Source organism: Triticum urartu, chromosome 4 (genome assembly GCF_003073215.2).
Source record: "Triticum urartu cultivar G1812 chromosome 4, Tu2.1, whole genome shotgun sequence".
NCBI lineage: Eukaryota > Viridiplantae > Streptophyta > Magnoliopsida > Poales > Poaceae > Triticum > Triticum urartu.
In genome coordinates, this window is record NC_053025.1 from 594,024,665 (window position 1) to 594,046,424 (window position 21,760).

General features: G+C 44.8%; 1 protein-coding gene and 1 long non-coding RNA gene across 2 annotated transcripts; one reads left to right on the plus strand and one right to left on the minus strand.

Annotated features, from left to right (window-relative positions):
* Positions 1–8,537: 8,537 nt before the first annotated feature.
* LOC125554927 (BTB/POZ domain-containing protein POB1-like) lies at positions 8,538–21,187 on the minus strand. Its single transcript, XM_048718293.1, has 6 exons — positions 20,986–21,187; positions 15,919–15,982; positions 10,434–10,449; positions 10,294–10,360; positions 9,484–9,763; positions 8,538–9,366 (listed from the first exon to the last, which is right to left on the minus strand). The coding sequence occupies exons 1-6, from the start codon at positions 21,185–21,187 to the stop codon at positions 8,538–8,540; spliced, it is 1,458 nt and encodes a 485-aa protein (XP_048574250.1).
* Positions 16,692–17,889, plus strand: LOC125554330. Its single transcript, XR_007304370.1, has 3 exons — positions 16,692–16,829; positions 17,170–17,362; positions 17,630–17,889. It is a non-coding gene; the product is annotated as an uncharacterized LOC125554330 (long non-coding RNA).
* Positions 21,188–21,760: the final 573 nt, after the last annotated feature.

The window sequence follows — 21,760 nt, forward strand, 5'->3', positions numbered from 1 at the left end:
CGACGATGGGGGCGGGCGGCATCGAGGCAGGAACGAGGGCGGTGCGGGGCGGCGCAGGGACGAGGGCGACGGCGACGGGGGCGGGCCGGGGCGGCGCGCGGCGCGGGCGACGGCGACGATGGGCGCGGGCGACGGCGACGATGGGGGCGGGCGGCGTGGGGGCAACTGCAGGATGAGAATGAAAAAATGCTAAGTGCTTTCTTATATAGAACAGGCTTTAGTCCCGGTTCGTGGCAGCAACCGGGACCAAAGGTGGGCATTAGTCCCGGTTGGTGGCACCAACCGGGACCAATGCCCTTGTGCGCCCCGCGCCTAGAAGTTTAGTCCCACATCGCTAGCTGAAGGGCGCCGATACTGGTTTATAAGCGCTGCTCTGCCTCCCCTTTCGAGCTCCTCTCAAATGCAGGCTTTCGGGCCTAAACTGCTACTGCCTGTGGGCCTATTGGGCCTCTGCGGGCCTGAATCCTGGCCCATGTAGGGTTTCTAGTCGTATTCAGGCCGTGGAGGCCCAGTAGGTGGCATTTTTTTTGGTTTTTTCTTTTCTATTTCTACATTTTTTTGGTTTTTTATTTTTTTGTTTCTACTTAAAACTAAATAATTACAGTTTTTTTAGTGATTTCTTTTTGCTTTTAGGTCACAAAAATTATAAACTTTCTGTTAGTGCCATTAGTTTTAAATTTTAAATAGTTTAAATTTGAATTTTTAAAAATTTGTGTGAATCACTAGTTTATGAATAACTTACTATAAAATTAGAATTTTTTTTCTATTTATTTTTTATTTCTACTTACAACTAAATACTTACAGTTTTTTAGTGATTTCTTTTTGCTTTTAGGTCACAAAAATTATAAACTTTCTGTTAGTGCCATTAGTTTTAAATTTTAAATAGTTTAAATTTGAATTTTTAAAAATTTGTGTGAATCACTAGTTTATGAATAACTTACTATAAAATTAGAATTTTTTTTCTATTTATTTTTTATTTCTACTTACAACTAAATACTTACAGTTTTTTAGTGATTTCTTTTTGCTTTTAGGTCACAAAAATTATAAACTTTCGGTTAGTGCCATTAGTTTTAAATTTTAAATAGTTTAAATTTGAATTTTTAAAAATTTGTGTGAATCACTAGTTTATGAATAAATTTACTATAAAATTAGAATTTTTTTTCTATTTATTTTTTATTTCTACTTACAACTAAATACTTACAGTTTTTTAGTGATTTCTTTTTGCTTTTAGGTCACAAAAATTATAAACTTTCTGTTAGTGCCATTAGTTTTAAATTTTAAATAGTTTAAATTTGAATTTTTAAAAATTTGTGTGAATCACTAGTTTATGAATAAATTTACTATAAAATTAGAATTTTTTTCTTCTTTGCTATTTATTTTTTATTTATACTTACAATTAAATACTTATAGTTTGATTTTAGGTCACACAAATTATATTCTTTTTGCTATTGAAGAATATTATAGTTTTATTTAGTTGATCATAACATAATATTTTAAGTGATTGTTTTTATTTTCATAAAAGTTTTGTAGTTCATTATGTTTGCTATTAATTCATTCTTTGAGCTAAATGACTCTGAAATTGGAAAGCATTTCAAAATGAACTCTGAAAAGGTTGAAAGTTGGCATGGTATCATCATTTCACCCACATAGCATGTTCCAAAAAGTAGAGAGGGTTACGACAAAAACTTGATGCACTTCGTGTACAAAATGGACAATCACTTTCGAAGTATCAAAGTTTCGAACCATAAGACATGAAAGCATTTCAAATGAACTCTGAAAAAGTTGAAAGTTGGGATGGTATCATAATTTCACCCACATAGCATTTGCTTATTGCGGGAGAAAGTCTTCACTTTTTCTTTGCTTGTGTCATTTGTTTATTGCGCCGTAACCATGGATAATCTTCATTGTTTATCAGGATGCTTGGGTCAGCCTTGACATTGAAGGGAGGAATTTCATGAAACTTTTCATAATCTTCAGACATGTCTGTCTTGCCGTCCACTCCCAGGATGTCCCTTTTTCCTGAAAGAACTATGTGGCGCTTTGGCTCATCGTATGATGTATTCGCTTCCTTATCTTTTCCTTTTCTCGGTTTGTTAGACATGTCCTTCACATAGATAACCTGTGCCACATCATTGGCTAGGACGAACGGTTCGTCAGTGTACCCAAGATTTTTCAGATCCACTGTTGTCATTCCGTACTGTGGGTCTACCTGTACCTCGCCGCCTAACAGATTGACCCATTTGCACTTAAACAAAGGGACCTTAAAATCAGGTCCGTAGTCAAGTTCCCATATGTCCACTATGTAACCATAATATGTGTCCTTTCCGCTCTCGGTTGCTGCATCAAAGCGGACACCGCTGTTTTGGTTGGTGCTCTTTTGATCTTGGGCGATCGTGTAAAATGTATTCCCATTTATCTCGTATCCTTTGTAAGTCAATACAGTCAAAGATGGTCCCCTGGATAACAAGTACAACTCATCACAAACAGTGTTGTCACCTCTGAGACGTGTTTCCATCCAACTGCTGAAAGTCGTGATGTGTTCACATGTAATCCAGTCGTCGCACTGCTCCGAGTGTTTGGAGCGCAGACTGTTCTTGTGTTCATCGACATACGGGGTCACCAAGGTAGAGTTCTGTAGAACTGTGTAGTGTGCTTGAGACCAAGAATATCCGTCCCTGCATATTATTGAGTCTCTTCCAAGAGTGCCTTTTCCAGTCAGTGTCCCCTCATACCGCGATTTAGGGAGACCTATCTTGTTAAGGCCAGGAATGAAGTCTACACAAAACCCGATAACATCCTCTGTTTGATGGCCCATGGAGATGCTTCCTTCTGGCCTAGCGCGGTTACGGATATATTTCTTTAGGACTCCCATGAACCTCTCAAAGGGGAACATATTGTGTAGAAATACGGGCCCCAGGATGACAATCTCGTCGACTAGATGAACTAGGACGTGCGTCATGATATTGAAGAAGGATGGTGGGAACACCAGCTCGAAACTGACAAGACATTGCGCCACATCACTCCTTAGCCTTGGTACGATTTCTGGATCGATCACCTTCTGAGAGATTGCATTGAGGAATGCACATAGCTTCACAATGGCTAATCGGACGTTTTCCGGTAGAAGCCCCCTCAATGCAAACGGAAGCAGTTGCGTCATAATCACGTGGCAGTCATGAGACTTTAGGTTCTGAAACTTTTTCTCTGGCATATTTATTATTCCCTTTATATTCGACGAGAAGCCAGTCGTGACCTTCATACTGAGCAGGCATTCAAAGAAGATTTCTTTCTCTTCTTTCGTAAGAGCGTAGCTGGCAGGACCTTTATACTGCTTCGGAGGCATGCCGTCTCTTTCGTGCAAACGTTGCAGGTCCTCTCGTGCCTCAGGTGTATCTTTTGTCTTCCCATACACGCCCAAGAAGCCTAGCAGGTTCACGCAAAGGTTCTTCGTCACGTGCATCACGTTGATTGAGGAGCGGACCTCTAGGTCTTTCCAATAGGGTAGGTCCCAAAATATAGATTTTTTCTTCCACATGGGTGCGTGTCCCTCAGCGTCATTCGGAACAGCTAGTCCACCGGGACCCTTTCCAAAGATTACGTAGTGTAAATCATTGACCATAGCAAGCACGTGATCACCGGTGCGCATGGCGGGCTTCTTCCGGTGATCTGCCTCGCCTTTGAAATGCTTGCCTTTCTTTCGACATTGATGGTTGGTCGGAAGAAATCGACAATGGCCCAGGTACACATTTTTCCTGCATTTTTCCAGGTATATACTTTCAGTGTCATCTAAACAGTGCGTGCATGCGTGGTATCCTTTGTTTGTCTGTCCTGAAAGGTTACTGAGAGCGGGCCAATCGTTGATGGTCACGAACAGCAACGCCTTAAGGTTAAATTCCTCCTGTCTGTGCTCATCCCACGTACGTACACCGTTTCCATTCCACAGCTGTAAAAGTTCTTCAACTAATGGCCTTAGGTACACATCAATTTCGTTGCCGGGTTGCTTAGGGCCTTGGATGAGAACTGGCATCATAATGAACTTCCGCTTCATGCACATCCAAGGAGGAAGGTTATACATACATAGAGTCACGGGCCAGGTGCTGTGATTGCTGCTCTGCTCCCCGAAAGGATTAATGCCATCCGCGCTTAAAGCAAACCATACATTCCTTGGGTCCTTTGCAAACTCATCCCAGTACTTTCTCTCGATTTTTCTCCACTGCGACCCGTTAGCGGGTGCTCTCAACTTCCCATCTTTCTTTCGGTTCTCACTGTGCCATCGCATCAACTTGGCATGCTCTTCGTTTCTGAACAGACGTTTCAACCGTGGTATTATAGGAGCATACCACATCACCTTCGCAGGAACCCTCTTCCTGAGGGGCTCGTCGTCAACATCACCAGGGTCATCTCGTCTGATCTTATACCGCAACGCACCGCATACCGGGCATTCGTTCAGATCCTTGTAGGCACCGCGGTAGAGGATGCAGTCATTAGGGCATGCATGTATCTTCTCCACCTCCAATCCTAGAGGGCATACGACCTTCTTTGCTGCGTATGTACTGTCGGGCAATTCGTTATCGTTTGGAAGCTTCTTCTTCAATATTTTCAGTAGCTTCTCAAATCCTTTGTCAGCCACGGCATTCTCTGCCTTCCACTGCAGCAATTCCAGTACGGTACCGAGCTTTGTGTTGCCATCTTCGCAATTGGGGTATAACCCTTTTTTGTGATCCTCTAACATGCGATCGAACTTCAGCTTCTCCTTTTGACTAATGCATTGCGTCCTTGCATCGACAATGACCCGGCGGAGATCATCATCATCGGGCACATCGTCTGGTTCCTCTTTATCTTCAGCAGCTTCACCCGTGGCAGCATCATTGGGCACATCGTCTGGTTCCTCTTGATATTCACCAGCTCCCCCCGTTGCAGCATCACCGTATTCAGGGGCACATAGTTGTCATCGTACTCTTCTTCTTCGCCGTCTTCCATCATAACCCCTATTTCTCCGTGCCTCGTCCAAACATTATAGTGTGGCATGAAACCCTTGTAAAGCAGGTGGGAGTGAAGGATTTTCCAGTTAGAGTAAGACCTCGTATTCCCACATTCAGTGCATGGACAACACATAAAACCATTCTGCTTGTTTGCCTCAGCCGCATCGAGAAACTCATGCACGCCCTTAATGTACTCGCGGGTGCGTCTGTCACCGTACATCCATTGCCGATTCATCTGCGTGCATTATATATAATTAAGTGTCCAAATTAATAGAAGTTCATCATCACATTAAAACCAAAGTGCATACATAGTTCTCATCTAACAACATATAGCTCTCCAGAGCATCTAATTAATTAAACCATACATTGAAACTATGTAAAACATTTCAATGCGAAAACAAATGCGATCATAATCGCAACCAAGGTAACAATTGATCCAACGGCATAATGATACCAAGCCTCGGTATGAATGGCATATTTTCTAATCTTTCTAATCTTCAAGCGCATTGCATCCATCTTGATCTTGTGATCATCGACGACATCCGCAACATGCAACTCCAATATCATCTTTTCCTCCTCAATTTTTTTTATTTTTTCCTTCAACAAATTGTTTTCTTCTTCAACTAAATTTAACCTCTCGACAATATGGTCGGTTGGCATTTCCGATTCACATACATCCTAGATAAATAAAATCTATGTCACGTTGGTCGGCATAATTTTCATAAACAATAAATGAACCAATAGTTATGAAGATAATATACATACCAAATTCGAATCATAGACAGGACGAGGGCCGACGGGGGCGGATACCAAAACCATCGCACTATATAAGATGCAATAATAAATGTAAGAAAATGATACAAGTATCTATCTAAACAGACAAGTAAGAATATTTTTCCTTTCAGAAAGAAGATAAGAACAAGAGGCTCACCACGGTGGTGTCGGTGATGAGATCAGCGCGGGTGATCGACGGCGGTGAAGACGGGGACGGGGCGTGACGGACCGCTAAATCTAGACAAATCTCGAGGAAAATGGAGCTTGGAGGTCGAGCTTCGAGAGGAGAAAGTTTAAGTAGTGTGGCTCGGGCATTCCATCGAACACCTCATGTGCACAGGAGGTGAGCTAGAGCACCACAAACCCCTCCCCTCGCCGGCCAAAGAAAAACAGAGCACTAGAGTGCTCTGCTCGCGGGCGAGGGTATATATAGGCACCTCATTGGTCCCGGTTTGTGGCAAGAACCGGGACTAAAGGGGAGCCTTTGGTCCCGGTTCAGGCCACCAACCGGGACCAATGGTGGTGGGCCAGGAGCGAGGCCCATTGGTCCCGGTTCGTCCCACCAACCGGGACTAAAAGGTCCAGACGAACCGGGACCAATGGCCCACGTGGTACGGCCGGCCCCCTGGGCTCACGAACCGGGACCAATGCCCACATTAGTCCCGGATCTACACTGAACCGGGACTAATGGGCTGAGCCGGCCTGGACCATAGCCCTGTTTTCTACTAGTGTCTATTCCCCGCATTACGTGGCGCTCAATGAGTAAACACGCACCCTCCTCCCCTGTGTGGTTTGGGCCGACCCAAATGTTCACGAAATTTGAAATTTGTTTCCAAATTTTGAAAATTGTTCATGAATTTTAAAAAATGTTCCCAGATTTAAAAAAAGTTCACGAAATAAAAAAAATGTTGCAAATTTAAAGAAAATGTTCATGAATTTGTTCTCCACTTGAAGCAACGCCCTCGCGTCATCAGGCCAACTGAATGTCCAATTAAAGTAGAGCCCCCGCGTCAGGGGGTACGCGTTACCTCCCTATTACCCCGACCCATGCCGCGCTAAATAGGATCCGCTCCACCATACATGGGCGGAGGAAGGGGGTGCCCAACCAGGCAGACCCAAAGAATCTGAATTGCTTGTTGAAAGTAGGTGAACAGTATTTTTAATCTAGATAAGAAGTTCATCTCCAGATAAATAGATGGCAGCGCGCGCTAGATTTGGTGCACCGCTTCGAGCGCACCTATAAATTGCCGCGCTCGCCACACGGCCTCCACACTGCCACGCATACTCTCCTCGCTACTCTGCCGCCGCTTGCTCGCCTCTTCGTCGCCCCCACCATCACGCGCCGCCGTGGATCGTCTGGCTACCGCGGCGTCCGCGAGCACCCCGACGGCACCTACTACGCCGAGATCCAGTCTGGCGACGTCCGGCTCGGCCTCGGCACTTTCCGGACCACGCACGAGGCCGCCCGCGCGTACGACGCGGCGGCGTGGCGCCTAGAGAGGCCGCCGACGCAGATGAACTTCCACGATATCCTCACGCGCGAGTAGGGGCAGGACGTAGCCCCTCCGCCTCGTCTTATCACGGACCAGGACCGTGCGGAGCACCGTCGGCGACAGCGCCGCCTCCTCGTCGCTGAGGAGGACGAGCGAGCCATGGCGGAGTGGAGCCGGCACCACCCGGAGGACGTCGCGGCGGAGCACGCCTTCTGGGCGGAAAGGACGGCAAAGCGCCGCGTGGAGCGGTTGGAGAGGCATCGGCAGAAGGCCCTGACAATATCGCAGTGCGATATCGTTGAGGCAGGTGGGGTGTCGATCTTTGAGGATAATGATCCTCGTTGGAAGGACATGTGGATCGATACCTCGGACAACACCAGTTCGGATGAGGACGAGGACGACTCGGAGTAGGGTGTAGTCGCACCATAGTTTATGTAGTTGCACCGTAGTATGTAGTTGCACTGTAGTTTTATCTATCTATATTATCGATCTATGCTATGAACTATAAAAATATCTATGTATCGTTTTTATTATCTATGAAATATGTATCGTTTTAGCGCGATATGTATGCAATGTTTCGTGCGATAGTGCGCGCTGCATTTCAACGCGCCTGCTAGAGCTACGCACGCGCGTTAAATTTTAGCGCGGCTGCTGGAGCCAGCACTGCCGGCCGCGCTTTTTCAAGCAATGGGCGCGCTATAAAGTACTTTTTAACGCGCCGCGCGTTCTGCAGCTGTTGGAGATGCTCTCACACATATTTTCTTTCATTTAAATGCACGTGCAAATCATTCACATCATCAGGCGCGTGCAAACAATTAACGCTTCACATCATCAAGCGCCACACAACCATTCAACTTTTCAGTTTTTAGTACTTTCCACCACATGCAAGGCCTCGACATTATCAAGCACATGAAAGCCCTTCCCTTAACATGATCAGGTAACCCCGACCTAACACAAGCGGTCAGGTAACCCAGAAGCCCAGGTGATGAACACATCATGTTCAGACACCGTAATGCCCCAATTTCGGGGGAAGACATGTAAAACGGAATAGCCCTACCGTCCATATTAAGGCATGGAACTAGTCAGTATCTTTCTTAACAAAAATGTCGAAAGATAGATCGAAGGGTCTACCACCCTGGTATCGAACTTGCATTGTATAAGAGGCTACAAAGTGCTTCCAGCAGACACAAAAATAACAAAATTAGACACAGAGTACGGCCAGAATCCCTTTGAAGCGACTGATGACGAACACACGAGTACACGACCCAACTCTGCTGAGTTTGAAATCATATCAAGCATGTAACTGCCGCTGCTGGACCGCCGCCAAATCAGCTCTCAGATGCAGCACACCATCGATGAAGAGGTTGTCATCGGCAATGAACGTTGACCATGGAACGCCAAAAAGATCATCGCATTGTTCCAACAAATGACGGGTGAAGGTGCCCTTACACCTGTACTTGCTCTCAAATTTTCCCGACGATCTTATCCTTGCAGCAAATTCAATATCTACTGTCAAATCTGTTGAACCCAATCCCATTAAGCAGAGGCCAAAGGTGCACACCTTACTCTGCTCATCCATTGTACAGACTGGGTTGAGTTGCATGTTCCCATCCCACCCTGCAAGCTGGAAGCCACGCGACCGTACAGCTCCAGACAGGAAGAGTCGGGAGCACTCCTCGCGTGTTAGATCCAGGTAAACAATAACCTGTGGGCAGGGTCGATCAAAAGCAACCAATTTCACAGGTTTGAACTTGTAAGCTCGTTCAGTAAATTGCCAACAGGTTGTTATGTCTGCTGCAAGAGCACCTTCCATCTGTTTTGGGCCAGCCTTTTGTAGAAGTGCCTTGGCAATACGCTTAGCTACTTGCTCATGGTCTATATCATCATCAGTGCATGTTAGGATATCCTCAAGTGACGGACGTGTCATATAACTGAAGCGGACCAGCGGAAGTAAACGACAACTCAAGATCTCACGTCTTTCCTCCAATTCTGGGTATCGTGCACGGGCCCATGTGAGCATAAATTTATATATGCAATCTTCAGATGCTACTTGTAGGTCGGTACTTGACAAGATGGCTTCAATCCCAGCAAGAGGGAAGTTCATCAATTCACGTCTGAACCTGAAATGAGACAAACCATGTCATAAGTACACCAAATGCATGATTTTGTGACATCAATGTCTACAGTTTTCTTTAAAAAGGGAAAAAACATGGCTCCATTAATTGGGCATCACTAACTTATGAAAATTCTTGTGCTTGTTGGCAAGGAATTCCTTGGCAACATCAATCACATGCTGGACCTCAGCAACCATTAAAGTCGAGCAAGGGTGGTCTATGTAGAGCAGTGCAGATTCTGTGGTCATAGGCAAGCTTGTGAGCAGCTGACTGCAACGCCTCATGCAAGAGATAACCTCAAACTTGTCTGCAGCCATCAAGATGTCGAGCACAAGAGTGGGCTCAGTTATTGTCAACTTCCCACTGTACATATAGCTTAAAAGTTCCATAAGGGCAATTTCCTCTGTTCCAAGTAGAATGAAAACAGAAAAACCGTAAGAGAATAGTTCAATACAGAGGTAAACAAAAAAGGACAATCTTTTTGTACCCAAAATGATTGTTTAAGTTGACTATTGACTTACAGTATTGAAAAAAGCTCCATGTGAGATTACCCTTTTCCTATCACGGAAAAAAATGTATACTACTATAGAAAACTTATAGTTTGCGGAATCCAAACAATCTCAACCATTCCATACAATCTTTCCTAATGGCTCATAAATTACATTTGACCTTGAAGATTACCTCATAATTGCATATCAAAAAGAGACTTAAGACAGAGCTAATCCCGAATTAAGAGAGAGTCAGTTAATCCACAAAATGCCCACATTGATAACTAAAAGAGACGACAGGCATCAGGGATATTAAGATAGTGCATGGTACATTCAATATATACCATAATAAGCATGTTTTTCTTAAAAAATATAGTAACACAACCACAATAGCAAATTAGCCTAAAATATGAGGGGGAATGTTATAATTAAGCTATCACATTACCTGAATTGGCAATCCTAATCCTTGGATGGGTCTGATTATCAGATTCTTTCATGCCATTCGAGAAAAGCTAAGAAACATGAAGCTTATCAGAAACTTGAAATGACTGTACAACATGCAGTTCATATGGTTATAAAAAATACCTTTAGAAAGAAAGGACTTTGAAGTGTGGTGGGTTTGGGAAATTTCTGGATAACTCTCTTCCTCTCTAGTCTGTACAATACATATACTGGTTTACATGGGCCATGTGGGCCAGATTCACACATATACAGCCCAACACTCCCCCTCAAGATGGGTGATAGATATCTATCATTCCCATCTTGTCACACGCAGAATTACACTCCTTGACACTTAAACCCTTAGTTAAACAATCAGCCACTTGTTCTCTAGAGCTCACATAACTTATCCTGATTATGCCATCATCTAACTTCTCCTTGATGAAGAAGCGGTCTATCTCGACATGCTTGGTTCTGTCATGCTGAACTGGATTATTAGCAATGCTGATAGCTGATTTATTATCACACCATAACCTTAGGGGATCCTTCCTTATTACCTTTAACTCAGAGAGAAGATTTCTTACCCATAACATCTCACTCAAGCCTTGTGAAATAGCTCTATATTCAGCTTCAGCTGTTGATTTGGACACCACTAGCTACTTCTTACTTCGCCATGACACCAAGTTTCCCCCAACAAACACACAATAACCAGAAGTTGATCTTCTGTCATCCAAACAACTTCCCTAGTCTGCATCACAGTATCCATCTATATTAAGATGCCCATTCTTCTTAAACCATAGCCCCCTTCCTGGATTACCCTTCAGATATCGGAGGATTCGATAGACAGCCTCTAAGTGTCCACTCCTAGGATCATGCATGTATCTGCTCACCACACTCACTGCATATGAGATATCGGGTCGTGTATGACATAGGTAGATGAGCCTTCCAACAAGTCTCTGGTACTTCTCCTTATCCACTGGTTCCCCAGATTCAGCACATAACTTATGATTCTGGTCAATAGGTGTTGAAGCAGGCCTACACCCAAGCATGCCTGTATCACTAAGCAAGTTGAGAGCATACTTCCGTTGTGACAGAACAATTCCTTTAGGGGATCTAGCAATTTCTATACCAAGAAAGTACTTCAGTTGGCCTAAATCCTTTACCTCAAACTCCTTGCTCAGGCTCTTCTTCAGTCATGATATTTCCACATCATCAACTCCGGTGATTATAATATCATCCACATACACCGCAAGGATTGTAATCTGACAATTTGAGTGCCGGTAGAATACTGTATGATCCCCATTGCACTGTTTATATCCCATATTGCACACAGCACGTCTGAATCTATCAAACCATGCTCGTGGAGACTGTTTGAGGCCATACAAAGACTTCCTTAACTTGCATACCTTTCTTGATGTCTCGGGCTTTGAGAAACCAGGTGGAATCTCCATGTAAACTTCCTCATGTAAATCACCATGCAGGAATGCATTCTTTACATCTAACTGATGCAAAGCCCAACCAAAGTTAGTGGCACAAGAAATTAAGGTTCTCACTGTGCCCATCTTTGCGACAGGTGCAAAAGTCTCATCATAATCAATCCCGTATGTCTGACTATAGCCCCTAGCCACTAACCTTGCCTTGTATCTTTCTACCCTTCCTTCAAGAGTCTGCTTCACAGTACACACCCATTTACAGCTAACCAGTCGTTTTCCTGCTGGAAGAGGTACAATATCCCATGTCTTGTTCTTTTCAAGTGCTCTCATTTCCTCCAACATAGCCTCGTACCACTTTGGATCCTGCTTTGCCATTTTCCAATCTCTTGGAGTCACCACAGATTGCAATGATGCAATGAATGCTTTGTATCTCGGAGACAGAGATGTATATGATACGTAATTAGCTATGTCATGCTCAAAACCATACCTCTCTGGAGGTTTTCCAGCTCCAACTCGGGTTCCTTTCCTCCAGGCAATAGGCAAGTTCAATGAATCGTTTACATTAGATGGAGTTGGAGTGGCACATGTCTCACCATCAGACAATTCAACAATTTCAACACTTGTTGGAGCCTGTTGCTCCCCCTGCACATGTGTGTCACTTGCTATTGGAGATTGTTGTTGTTGCTGCTCATCTTGTAGTTGCCTCCTGGTATAGACCCTTAAATTTTCTTCCTCATTTGGCTTTCTCCATTTCTCTTCAGTCATAGGTTGCCTCCTGGTATACACCCTTAGATTTTCTTCCTCATTTGGCTTTCTCCATCTCTCTTCCCTTGCATGACATGGAATTGAACTAACCACAACTCTCGGTGGTTCATCTTCCTTTGTCCTTGGTGGTTCACTCCCGCCCTCTTGACTAGCACCACTCATGCTAGGAGAGTCGAAGTCAAATAACGAGCTGAGATCCGTTTTTTCTCCATAAAACGGTTCAGACTCCCTGAATGTCACATCCATGCTCACAAATGTTCTCCGCTCGCTGGGACTCCAACACTTGTATCCCTTCTGACCAGATGGGTAACCTATGAAGATGCACTTTACTGCTCGTGGATCCAATTTTCCCACTGAGGGTCTATGATCCCGGACAAAGCAGGTGCATCCAAATACCTTAGGAGGAACTAAGAATTTGTTCTCACCTAGTAACATCTCACATGGCGACTTCATTCCAATCACCCTTGACGGCATCCGGTTGATGAGGAATGTAGCTGTCATTACAGCCTCACTCCACAAGAATTTTGGCACGTTCATTGTATACATTAGTGACCGAGCAACCTCCAAAATATGGCGATTCTTCCTCTCAGCTACTCCGTTTTGAGGTGGTGTACCCGGACAAGATGTTTGGTGCAATATACCTTGACTTAATAGGAATGTGACAAACTCCTTATTCACATACTCTGTCCCATTATCTGTCCTGATCATCTGTATCTGTGTATTGAACTGATTTTTCACATAAGCATAGAAATACTGAAAGCATTTAAAAACCTCATCCTTATGCTTCATAAGATACACCCATGTCATAGGAGTATAGCAATCAATGAATGTAACAAAGTACTTCATTCCACTTAGAGAGATAACAGGACATGTCCACACATCTGAGTGAACAAGCATAAAAGGGGAAATACTCCTAAGACCCTTACTCACATAAGATGTCCTTGTGTGTTTAGCAAACTCACATGCATCACACACAAGCTTGTTCTTATCCACCCCACACATTACATCGGGAAAGACTTTACTCATCTTCTCAAAAGACATATGTCCCATTCTACAATGGTGAAGCATTACCTTTGTTTCCTTTTCTCCCATCATTGTTGCTAACATCGTAGACACCGCATTATTTGGCACCTCGCGATCCATGTACCATAGCCCATTACGCCTGGTTCCAGTCCCAAGCCTCTTCCCCGTTTGCCTCTCCTGAATTAGACATAAATAGCGGTCAACTATTACTCGACAATCCACATCGTCAACCAAAGCACTCATTGACATAAGATTGACTGGAAAGGCAGGAACATGCAAAACAGATGAAAGTTTAATAGATGGTGTGCATTGTATTGTGCCAATGCCTTTAATGGGTTGTGAGGTGCCATCAGCAGTTTGGATAGTCTCCTTACATGTGGGTGGATATGGAATATATGACTCAAATTCCATTGATGTGCCGGCAACATGCTTTGATGCCCCCGAATCTAATATCCAATCAGGATGTGATCTTTGTGAGAGAATAGATGCATGAGCACAATTACCTTCATCTGTAGATACAAAGTGAGCAAAGTTGCCGTAACTACAATCCTCATGATCCTTATCACCAGTGCTTTCTGTTCTTTTCTTTGATTCTTCTTGGGTTGCGAGTGAGGATCCTTCTTTTGAGACTGCCACATTTGCCCTTTGACCACCAGAGTATCCCTGGCCTCGGCCTCCCCTTAATCCACCTCGGTTATATCCTCTCCCCCTTCCACGCATGTTCCTACATGGAGCCGTGCAAGAACGAATCAAATGACCCTTCTCACCGCAGTTGAAGCACTCTCTGCTCTTATAGTCGGTTGCTATGAAGGCTGGATGAGATGGAGTCGTTGTATTGTTCTTCATCAACTTTAATCGGACCTCCTCCTATGCCATTACTGTTATGGCATCCTCTAAGGCAGGTAGAGTAGGTTGATGAAATAAAGTAGCACGTCTTGCCTTAAATTCAGAGTTCAATCCTTTGAGAAACTGCATCACTCGTCTGCGTTCAATCCATTTTCTAGCAGCTGCTATGCAATCTGCATGTGGCAAATCCAGAGGATCATAGTGATCTAAATCAGCCCACAAACGCTGCAGTTCAGCAACATACTCCATCACAGAATTTTCCCCTTGTCTGAGTTCACCAACTCTCTCCTCTGTTTCAGCTATTAACATCACATTCCCTTCACCTGAGTACAGTTTTGAGAGGGTTTTCCATACCTCAGTAGCAGTTGAGATAGTCTCAACAGTTGCAGCAATGGTTGGAGACAAGGAGTTCAACAACCATGCCACTATCAAAGAGTTAGTACTGCTCCATGTCCTCCATTCTGAAGTTTTCTTGTCTCCTGGCTCCTCTGCCTCACCACTGACAAAGCCCTCAAGCCCTTTAGTCCTCAACATGAGTAGCGCCCTTCTTGACTAGCTCAAATAATTCTTAACACCTTCCAGCTTAATTTCATTTGGCATCAAGTCAATTTTCTGAATTGGCTCAATGTGAGGAACAATTGCATTATTTAGAGATGCTGCAGCTCCTACCTTGGCTGTTAGGAGCTCAGCCAATTTTTCAATTGCCTTCTCGAGTCCCTGATTTTCTCCCATGTCTTGCCTCAATCACAGCAGGCAAGAACTTTCCTTCTTCCTCAGTACGCTATCTAGCAGCCCCTCACACAGCAGCACCAAATCAATCCAGGAGCTCTTACCTCCTCTTCTCTGCTAACTCCACTGTAGTACACCACCAGCAGCAACAGAGTCAGCAGCAGCACTTGCAAGCAGCAACAACAGCATCTTCCTCCTTCTCCTCTGCAAACAACAGCAGTTCCAGCACGCAGCAGCCACAAGCAGCAGCAGTGCAAAGAGCACCCTCTGCCGCACCAACAGCAAGCAGCAGCAACTGCAGACTGTTCTCAGTCTTTCTCCAGCAGCAGCAAGCCAGCCGCACAAGCAGCAAACCAGCCAGTACTTGGCCTCTCCCCTGGCGCAGCCGCCTCCTTCCTTTGCCCTCTGCCACACACAGTAGCACCCGCAACACCAGGAGCACTTCGCGCGCGCGCACCTCTTCACGAGAGAGAGCAGTGCCGCCTGTAGCCTCCAATCCCCTCCAGGCGCTCCGCAGGCAGCCCGCGCGCTCGCACGCAGCCGCGCCCGCCGGCCCTCTCCAGGCGCGCCTCTACCGCCGCCGGTCCCGCCTCCAGTGCCCCGCGCAGCACACGCGCGCCAACAACCACCCTGGGTGCCCGGAGCTCCGCCCCACGCTGCCGATTCACCGCCGGCGACCTACAGAACCCAGCATCGCCTCCCGCCTGTGCTTTGACACCATGAAGTGTGGTGGGTTTGGGAAATTTCTGGATAACTCTCTTCCTCTCTAGTATGTATAATACATATACTGGTTTACATGGGCCATGTGGGCCAGATTCACACATATACAGCCCAACAGACTTCTTGCAGCAAGAATCGCTGAATTGATATGAAGGGCCTTTACAGTTAAAATTGGTGTACCTGCCATGGTTGAGGAAAAGTCAATACTCTGTCCATTATCATTTATCAGCAGCAACATACCAAGTTAAGTGTAATACAAGACAACTAGGAAAAGTAAAAGGTACATAACTAAAACCATTGACATATAATCTTCTGTTAAAAGACCTGGGACACTCTGTTCAATGGTACATATTCGTTTAATCAATGATAAATGGTTAAAATAATATCACCAAAACTGAAGGGTCATTTAGCTGCGGCCAGCAATCTAGGCATGCTTGCATCTCAGTGAGCAAAGTGATCAGACATGTTACCTCAAGGATCCTACTGGAAGTTCATCAGATAATTATTTGTCAAAAGCCTATCTTAGGCAATGCCTTTTACAAGGCTTCATGACAAACTTGACCAAGAATTGTAAAATGAAGATTAGAATTTCAAAACCTACAATTCATTTTAAGACCTACAATTTTAGGGCTGGACGTACGAGCGAGCTTTTAGGCTCGGCTCGAAGCTCGCTCCAGCTCGGCCCGTTAGAGCTCGGCCCGATAGGATAATTAGGCGAGCCGAGCTATGAAAATAGGCCCGATTCCCGACCGAGCCGAGCCGAGTTTCGCCCGGTCCAACTCGGTGACTCGTTCAGGCCCAGCCCAATCCCGTCGGCCTCGCAGCCTCGCAGGGCGTTAGGTCACAGCGAGCGTGCGACGCAGTTTCCTCACCCTTCTCCCTTTCTCTGGTCGGCGCCGCCACCCCTCTCCTCGCCGCGCCGCAAGCTGCACTCATCGGGCTCGGCACCGACGGGGACGGCCGACGCCGCTTTCCCTCACCACAGCAGAGACGTCTCCCCTGGTTTCTCACCGAATGACATGAGTAGGTAAGCGATCTCCTCTGTCCTTCCCATCCCTAGCGCTATCTACCTGCACTGGCGCACACACATGAAGGAATTTCATGGATGTATAATGGATGGATGCTTGTGATTGTGGCTAGAGGTCGCAGCTAGCTAGGAAACGCGATGGATGGATGCTACACGAATTTAATGGATGGATGCTTGTGCTTGTTGGCTGGAGAGTGCAGCTTGCTAGGATGGATGCTGCACGAATTTGATTGATGGATGGATGAATTTGCTTTGTGATTCATTGTGTAGACTGGTTATTTTATTATCTATGTAAAATTTTGTTGATGATTGACCATTTGTTCTTTGCTGATGTGTGCAGAGCCCTGCGGTTGCAAGAATGGACAAGGAAAAGGGGAAGAAGAGGAGCTTGGTTTCCATTATGAAGACTAAGCCGCTGTCCTGGCCTTCCAGGAAGCAAAAGGGGAAGCAAAAGGGGAAGGGCTACTGCATCACTGCCGAGGAAGCGGGCGAAACATTACAGCAATGTCCCGCTCGCTGAGTTGATGTTTAGGGTAAAACAAACTTCGCAACGTCCAAGCTCATGTGTTTGCTGTTTTTGCTATCCAAAGGTCAAATATATGCGTGTGCGCAAGCTCATGTATGTGTTGTTTTTGTTACCCGAAAGTCAAATATAAGTTTGTACAAGCTCATGTATATGCTGTTTCTGTATCCAAAAGTCAATATATGTTTGTACAAGCTTATGTATGTCCTGTTTTTGCTATCAAAAAGTTGAATATATGCGTGTCTAAGCTCAAGTGTGTGCTGTTTTCGTGTGCTAGGCAATGAAGCATGATAAGCAAGCGGAGGAGGATGATGAAGAAGAGGACAAGGATGATCAAGATACTCTGTTTGAGGAGGAAGATTCTCATTTTGATGTCAAACCGCTAAGTGTTATGCTGTACAAAATTGCATTGTTTGGCTGTCAACGTTCAATATATTTGCTGTATAAAGTTCAAAGGAGGTATTGTCCAAAATTAAAAAGCAATGCTGCCCAATTCTTTGTTTGACATATTTGTTCCATTTCCTCTACACTTTTCATAGAAGAAAGCTTATATTTCGTCACTATGCCTATTTTTAAAACCATAGACTACTAGATGTTGCATTATTAGCAATATAGACTGATGTCAATATTTGTTTGGCTGTCAACGTCCACTATGACCATTTTTTAAACAATTTCCTCTACATTTTCTCATTTTATATGTCAAAGTGGTAAGTATTATGCTATGCAAAATTTATTTGTTTGGCTATCAATATTTGATGTTTTTCTATGTAAAGTTCAAAAGGAAGTGCTGTCCAAAATTCAATACAAATGTTGCCCAATTCTTTCTCTCATATCTGTTCCGTTGTTACAATTTCGTAGAAGAATTCATAGAAGAAAGCTTATTTTTCATTACTATGACCATTTCTTGAAACAATAGGCTGCTGGATGTTTCATTTTTAGCAATATAAACGGTTTGTCTTCCAAAACATGGGTTTAATTGCTGCAGAAAATCAAGACAGTGGACTAAAACAGAGGTTCTACAGGTAAAAGAGATTCTGGTGGCTGCTGGCTTACGAGCCGGCTCGGTCTGAGCCGAGCCATACCTGAAGCGAGCCGAGCCGCCTAAAGTAGGCTCGTTGGCTGAGCGAGCCAAGCCGCTCTAGAGCGAGCCAAAGCCAGGCTCGGCTCGGCTCGGCTCGTGTCCAGCCCTACCTACAATTCCACAAAGGACAACTAGTAGAACTTTAGGTGTCAGCTGGAATAGCATGCTTCCATATTTTCTGAGTCACATGGTTGCGTGCCTCCATTGTCCAGAGGCTGCTCCCAGTTGCAATGGATTGATTTTATTCTACTCTTGCAGAATCAAGTGGATTGATATTGTTTGAACACCACTGCTAAATCAAAATATTGGTTGCATCAGTCAGACGTATGGACAGGAATACATACCATGTTAGGTGTTTTCTCTGAATAAACTTGATACTGATTTAGTCCAGCACAAATTTCATTTTGTTATATTTCCACGATAAGATCTCAGGAGCAAAACTTATAACAGCGCTCTATTGTTTCACCGATGCCGCAATCACTAATCCCTAATAAAAAGATCAGCCATGTAACCACATATTGTGCCAGCGCCAAATTTATCTCTATGCAACAGGTATTTGTACTACTTAAACCGAAGTGGTTGCTTTTTCCGAGAAAACGCAAAGCTTGCGTCTCAATGCGTTGATAGAAGGAAAGTTTTTACAAGTCTAAGAATAGGCCAACACAACCGACCATTCAAGACAGGACCACGACCAAAGACCATCAGATAGACGTTACAACTGTCGCCACCAAACTACCTCTTGCCTACCGTTGGCATGATGAAGACCACATAGGAACTGCTCACAAGAGTCAAGCCGTGTCCAACTGACCAACGTGCCAACCAAGGGCCCAACCTCCAAGAACAACACCTCCAGGGACCAATCCAGATCTGAGTCGACAATCCGGATTGGGGTTTTCGTCCGCAGGATTAGACTGTAAGGGCTGGAGGTAGATCGTGGCTCCTCGACGACGCAACCAAGGAGGAAACAACACCCGAGGATGCCGACACCAATGAGCTCAAGCAGGGCCTTCGCAAGGAGCCGCACAACCACCACTCACACCTCGGTTGCAACCCCGCAAAGGCAACTTCGGCAAAATTCTAACACTGCTCATAACCACACCAGCCTGAAAACCTGAGTGACCCACCAACCTGCCAACAGCGGCCGCACCTTTCCACACATCAAGATCAGCATGGGAAAACCACGGCGCCTACGCACGGAACTGGCCCGCGGCACAAGGACCCTATGCATCGAGCAACCCAGACCTGCAGCAAGGACGCTCAGATCTGCGATGTGCCGCCAGAGCATGCAGTGACAACCCCACGCTAGAGCCAGACAAATGATGCCTGCTACACGCCGCAAGGTGTCGCCGGATAAGAAACAAAAGTGGTTACATGAAACCTCTTATCCTCAACCCTTCAGCCTTGTTTTGAGATCCGTACTATCCAACTAACTAACCACAAGAAGATTTCTTTCTTTTTGTTTCTCGAAAATGAAACAACATATGAACTTCAAACTTTGCAGACCGAACAAACATTAGAACATCAATGAGTGAAAAAACTTTCAGATTTTTTGGTCTGATATAAATATACAAAATGAGATTTTCTTTGAATAAAAATATTATTTCAAGTATTTAAAATGCATGAAAAAATCTGAAAGTTTTTTTCTATATTGTAGTTAGAATGTATTGTTGTTCTGCAAAATTTGAAGTTCATATGTTGTGTCGTTTGAGAGAAACAAAAAAGACAAATGTGTTTGCACGGATCTTGATGCATAAATGGATGGCAAAGATAAGGGATACCGTGTAGCCTGAGCTACAGAAAACCACACTCAAGTGGTTATCAAGCAGGCCAATAATGACCTTAAACGTTTTAACAAACACAAAACAGTCTGGCAGAGGAGAACACAGAAAAATGCAGACTAGTATTGCCCTTACATGCTTTGTTGAACACGGAACATGGTTGTGGGGATTCGAGAATTCTAACGCTTTATGGAGCTCTTCCCTCCACATCTCTTCTCTGAGTATAAAGGACCATATTTTCTCATATATATAGTCAACATTTTAAAAAGATGAGTCGTGAAACAATTTTTCCATCGTTCCAGATCCACATACATGGTCAATAACACATTTGGCAATAATATGTACTTCCTTTTTTTTTAGTTACATTCAGAAACGTAATAATTGGCAGATTTGGCATGTGGACAATGTATAATCTCCGGTTCCAAAAACAATGTTGATCTGCTAACTACATTTCTCTACAAAATCGAGTTTGAATTAAGCGAGCACAGCCTTCAATGCCAAATAACTCTTACATGTACACAACATCGCTCACACACAGTCCAGAACTTATGGATTCCTTCAATTGCTTTCACATTACACTAAACCCTAAGACCAATGGCAGCCTGAGCCGGTTAGATAAACGAAATTAGCCACACAAAAAATCACATATCATCGCAGCCTGAACCGGTCAGGAACCAAATTAGTGTCCGAATCGCGCAGAAATGCATGAATCCACCCAACGGCGGAAGAGGGGGGGGGGGGGGGGGGGGGGGGGTGGGGGGTTGCTCTACGAACCTTGCTCCTTGCTGTGGCGCACTGAGTCGGGGAGGGGTCCTCCTCCTCCGTCGTCCCCGGCGACGACCTCTACCTGCAGCACCTTGTCGGAGAACTTCTCGGAATTGAAGGCGAACTCGAAGCTGGGCACATCGGCGCCGCGCGAGAACTCCAGACCCATCTCCGCGGCAGCCGCAGCCGTCGTCTCTTCGCCGCCGGCCATGAGCTCCGCCGCGTCAAGAAGAGGAAGGGCGCGTGGGACCGTGGCAGTAAACCCTAACTAGCTCGCGGAGGCTTCTTCGAGAAGGCGAAGAGAGTGAGGTCGAAATCGAATACAGAACCCGCGAACCTTTTTCCTTTTTCCTTTTGGAGCCTATAAGATAAGAATTGTCAAGAGGACCTTACCATGTGGCTAAATTACAAGCACATATTTCCCAAATTTTAATTTGTGACCAATCAATCATGTGTGAATTGTACAAAATTCATCACATAACACGTTTCTCGTACAAAACAACAATATATGTCTATACTACTATGTAATCATATATAACTTAAAAAAACGGTAGGGGCACTGTCTTTTATGTAGAAGAATAAAAGGTGTTACAAAAATTTACACGAGGCTTTCTGAGATGAGGCAAAGCCGAGAGAGCCCCCACAGTACTACATGTGGACTACTGGCGCAAAGGCGAATGGTTAGATTTATGCATGCAGATATCCTTGAGGGCTAGGAGCCGCCTCATGATACACATAGTTTTATAAACTAGACCGGACTGGCGGCCCAACAGGAAAAACCTGG

Excerpts from the sequence above, each read along its gene's own strand:
- LOC125554927 (XM_048718293.1), bottom strand. The coding sequence starts at position 21,187 with ATGGCCGGCGGCGAAGAGACGACGGCTGCGGCTGCCGCGGAGATGGGT. Across the intron at positions 15,983-20,985 it reads GCGCCACAGCAAGGAGCAAG|GTACACCAATTTTAACTGTA; the intron begins GTTCGTAGAGCA and ends CAACCATGGCAG. Across the intron at positions 9,367-9,483 it reads AAGCACAAGAATTTTCATAA|GTTCAGACGTGAATTGATGA; the intron begins GTTAGTGATGCC and ends GTCTCATTTCAG.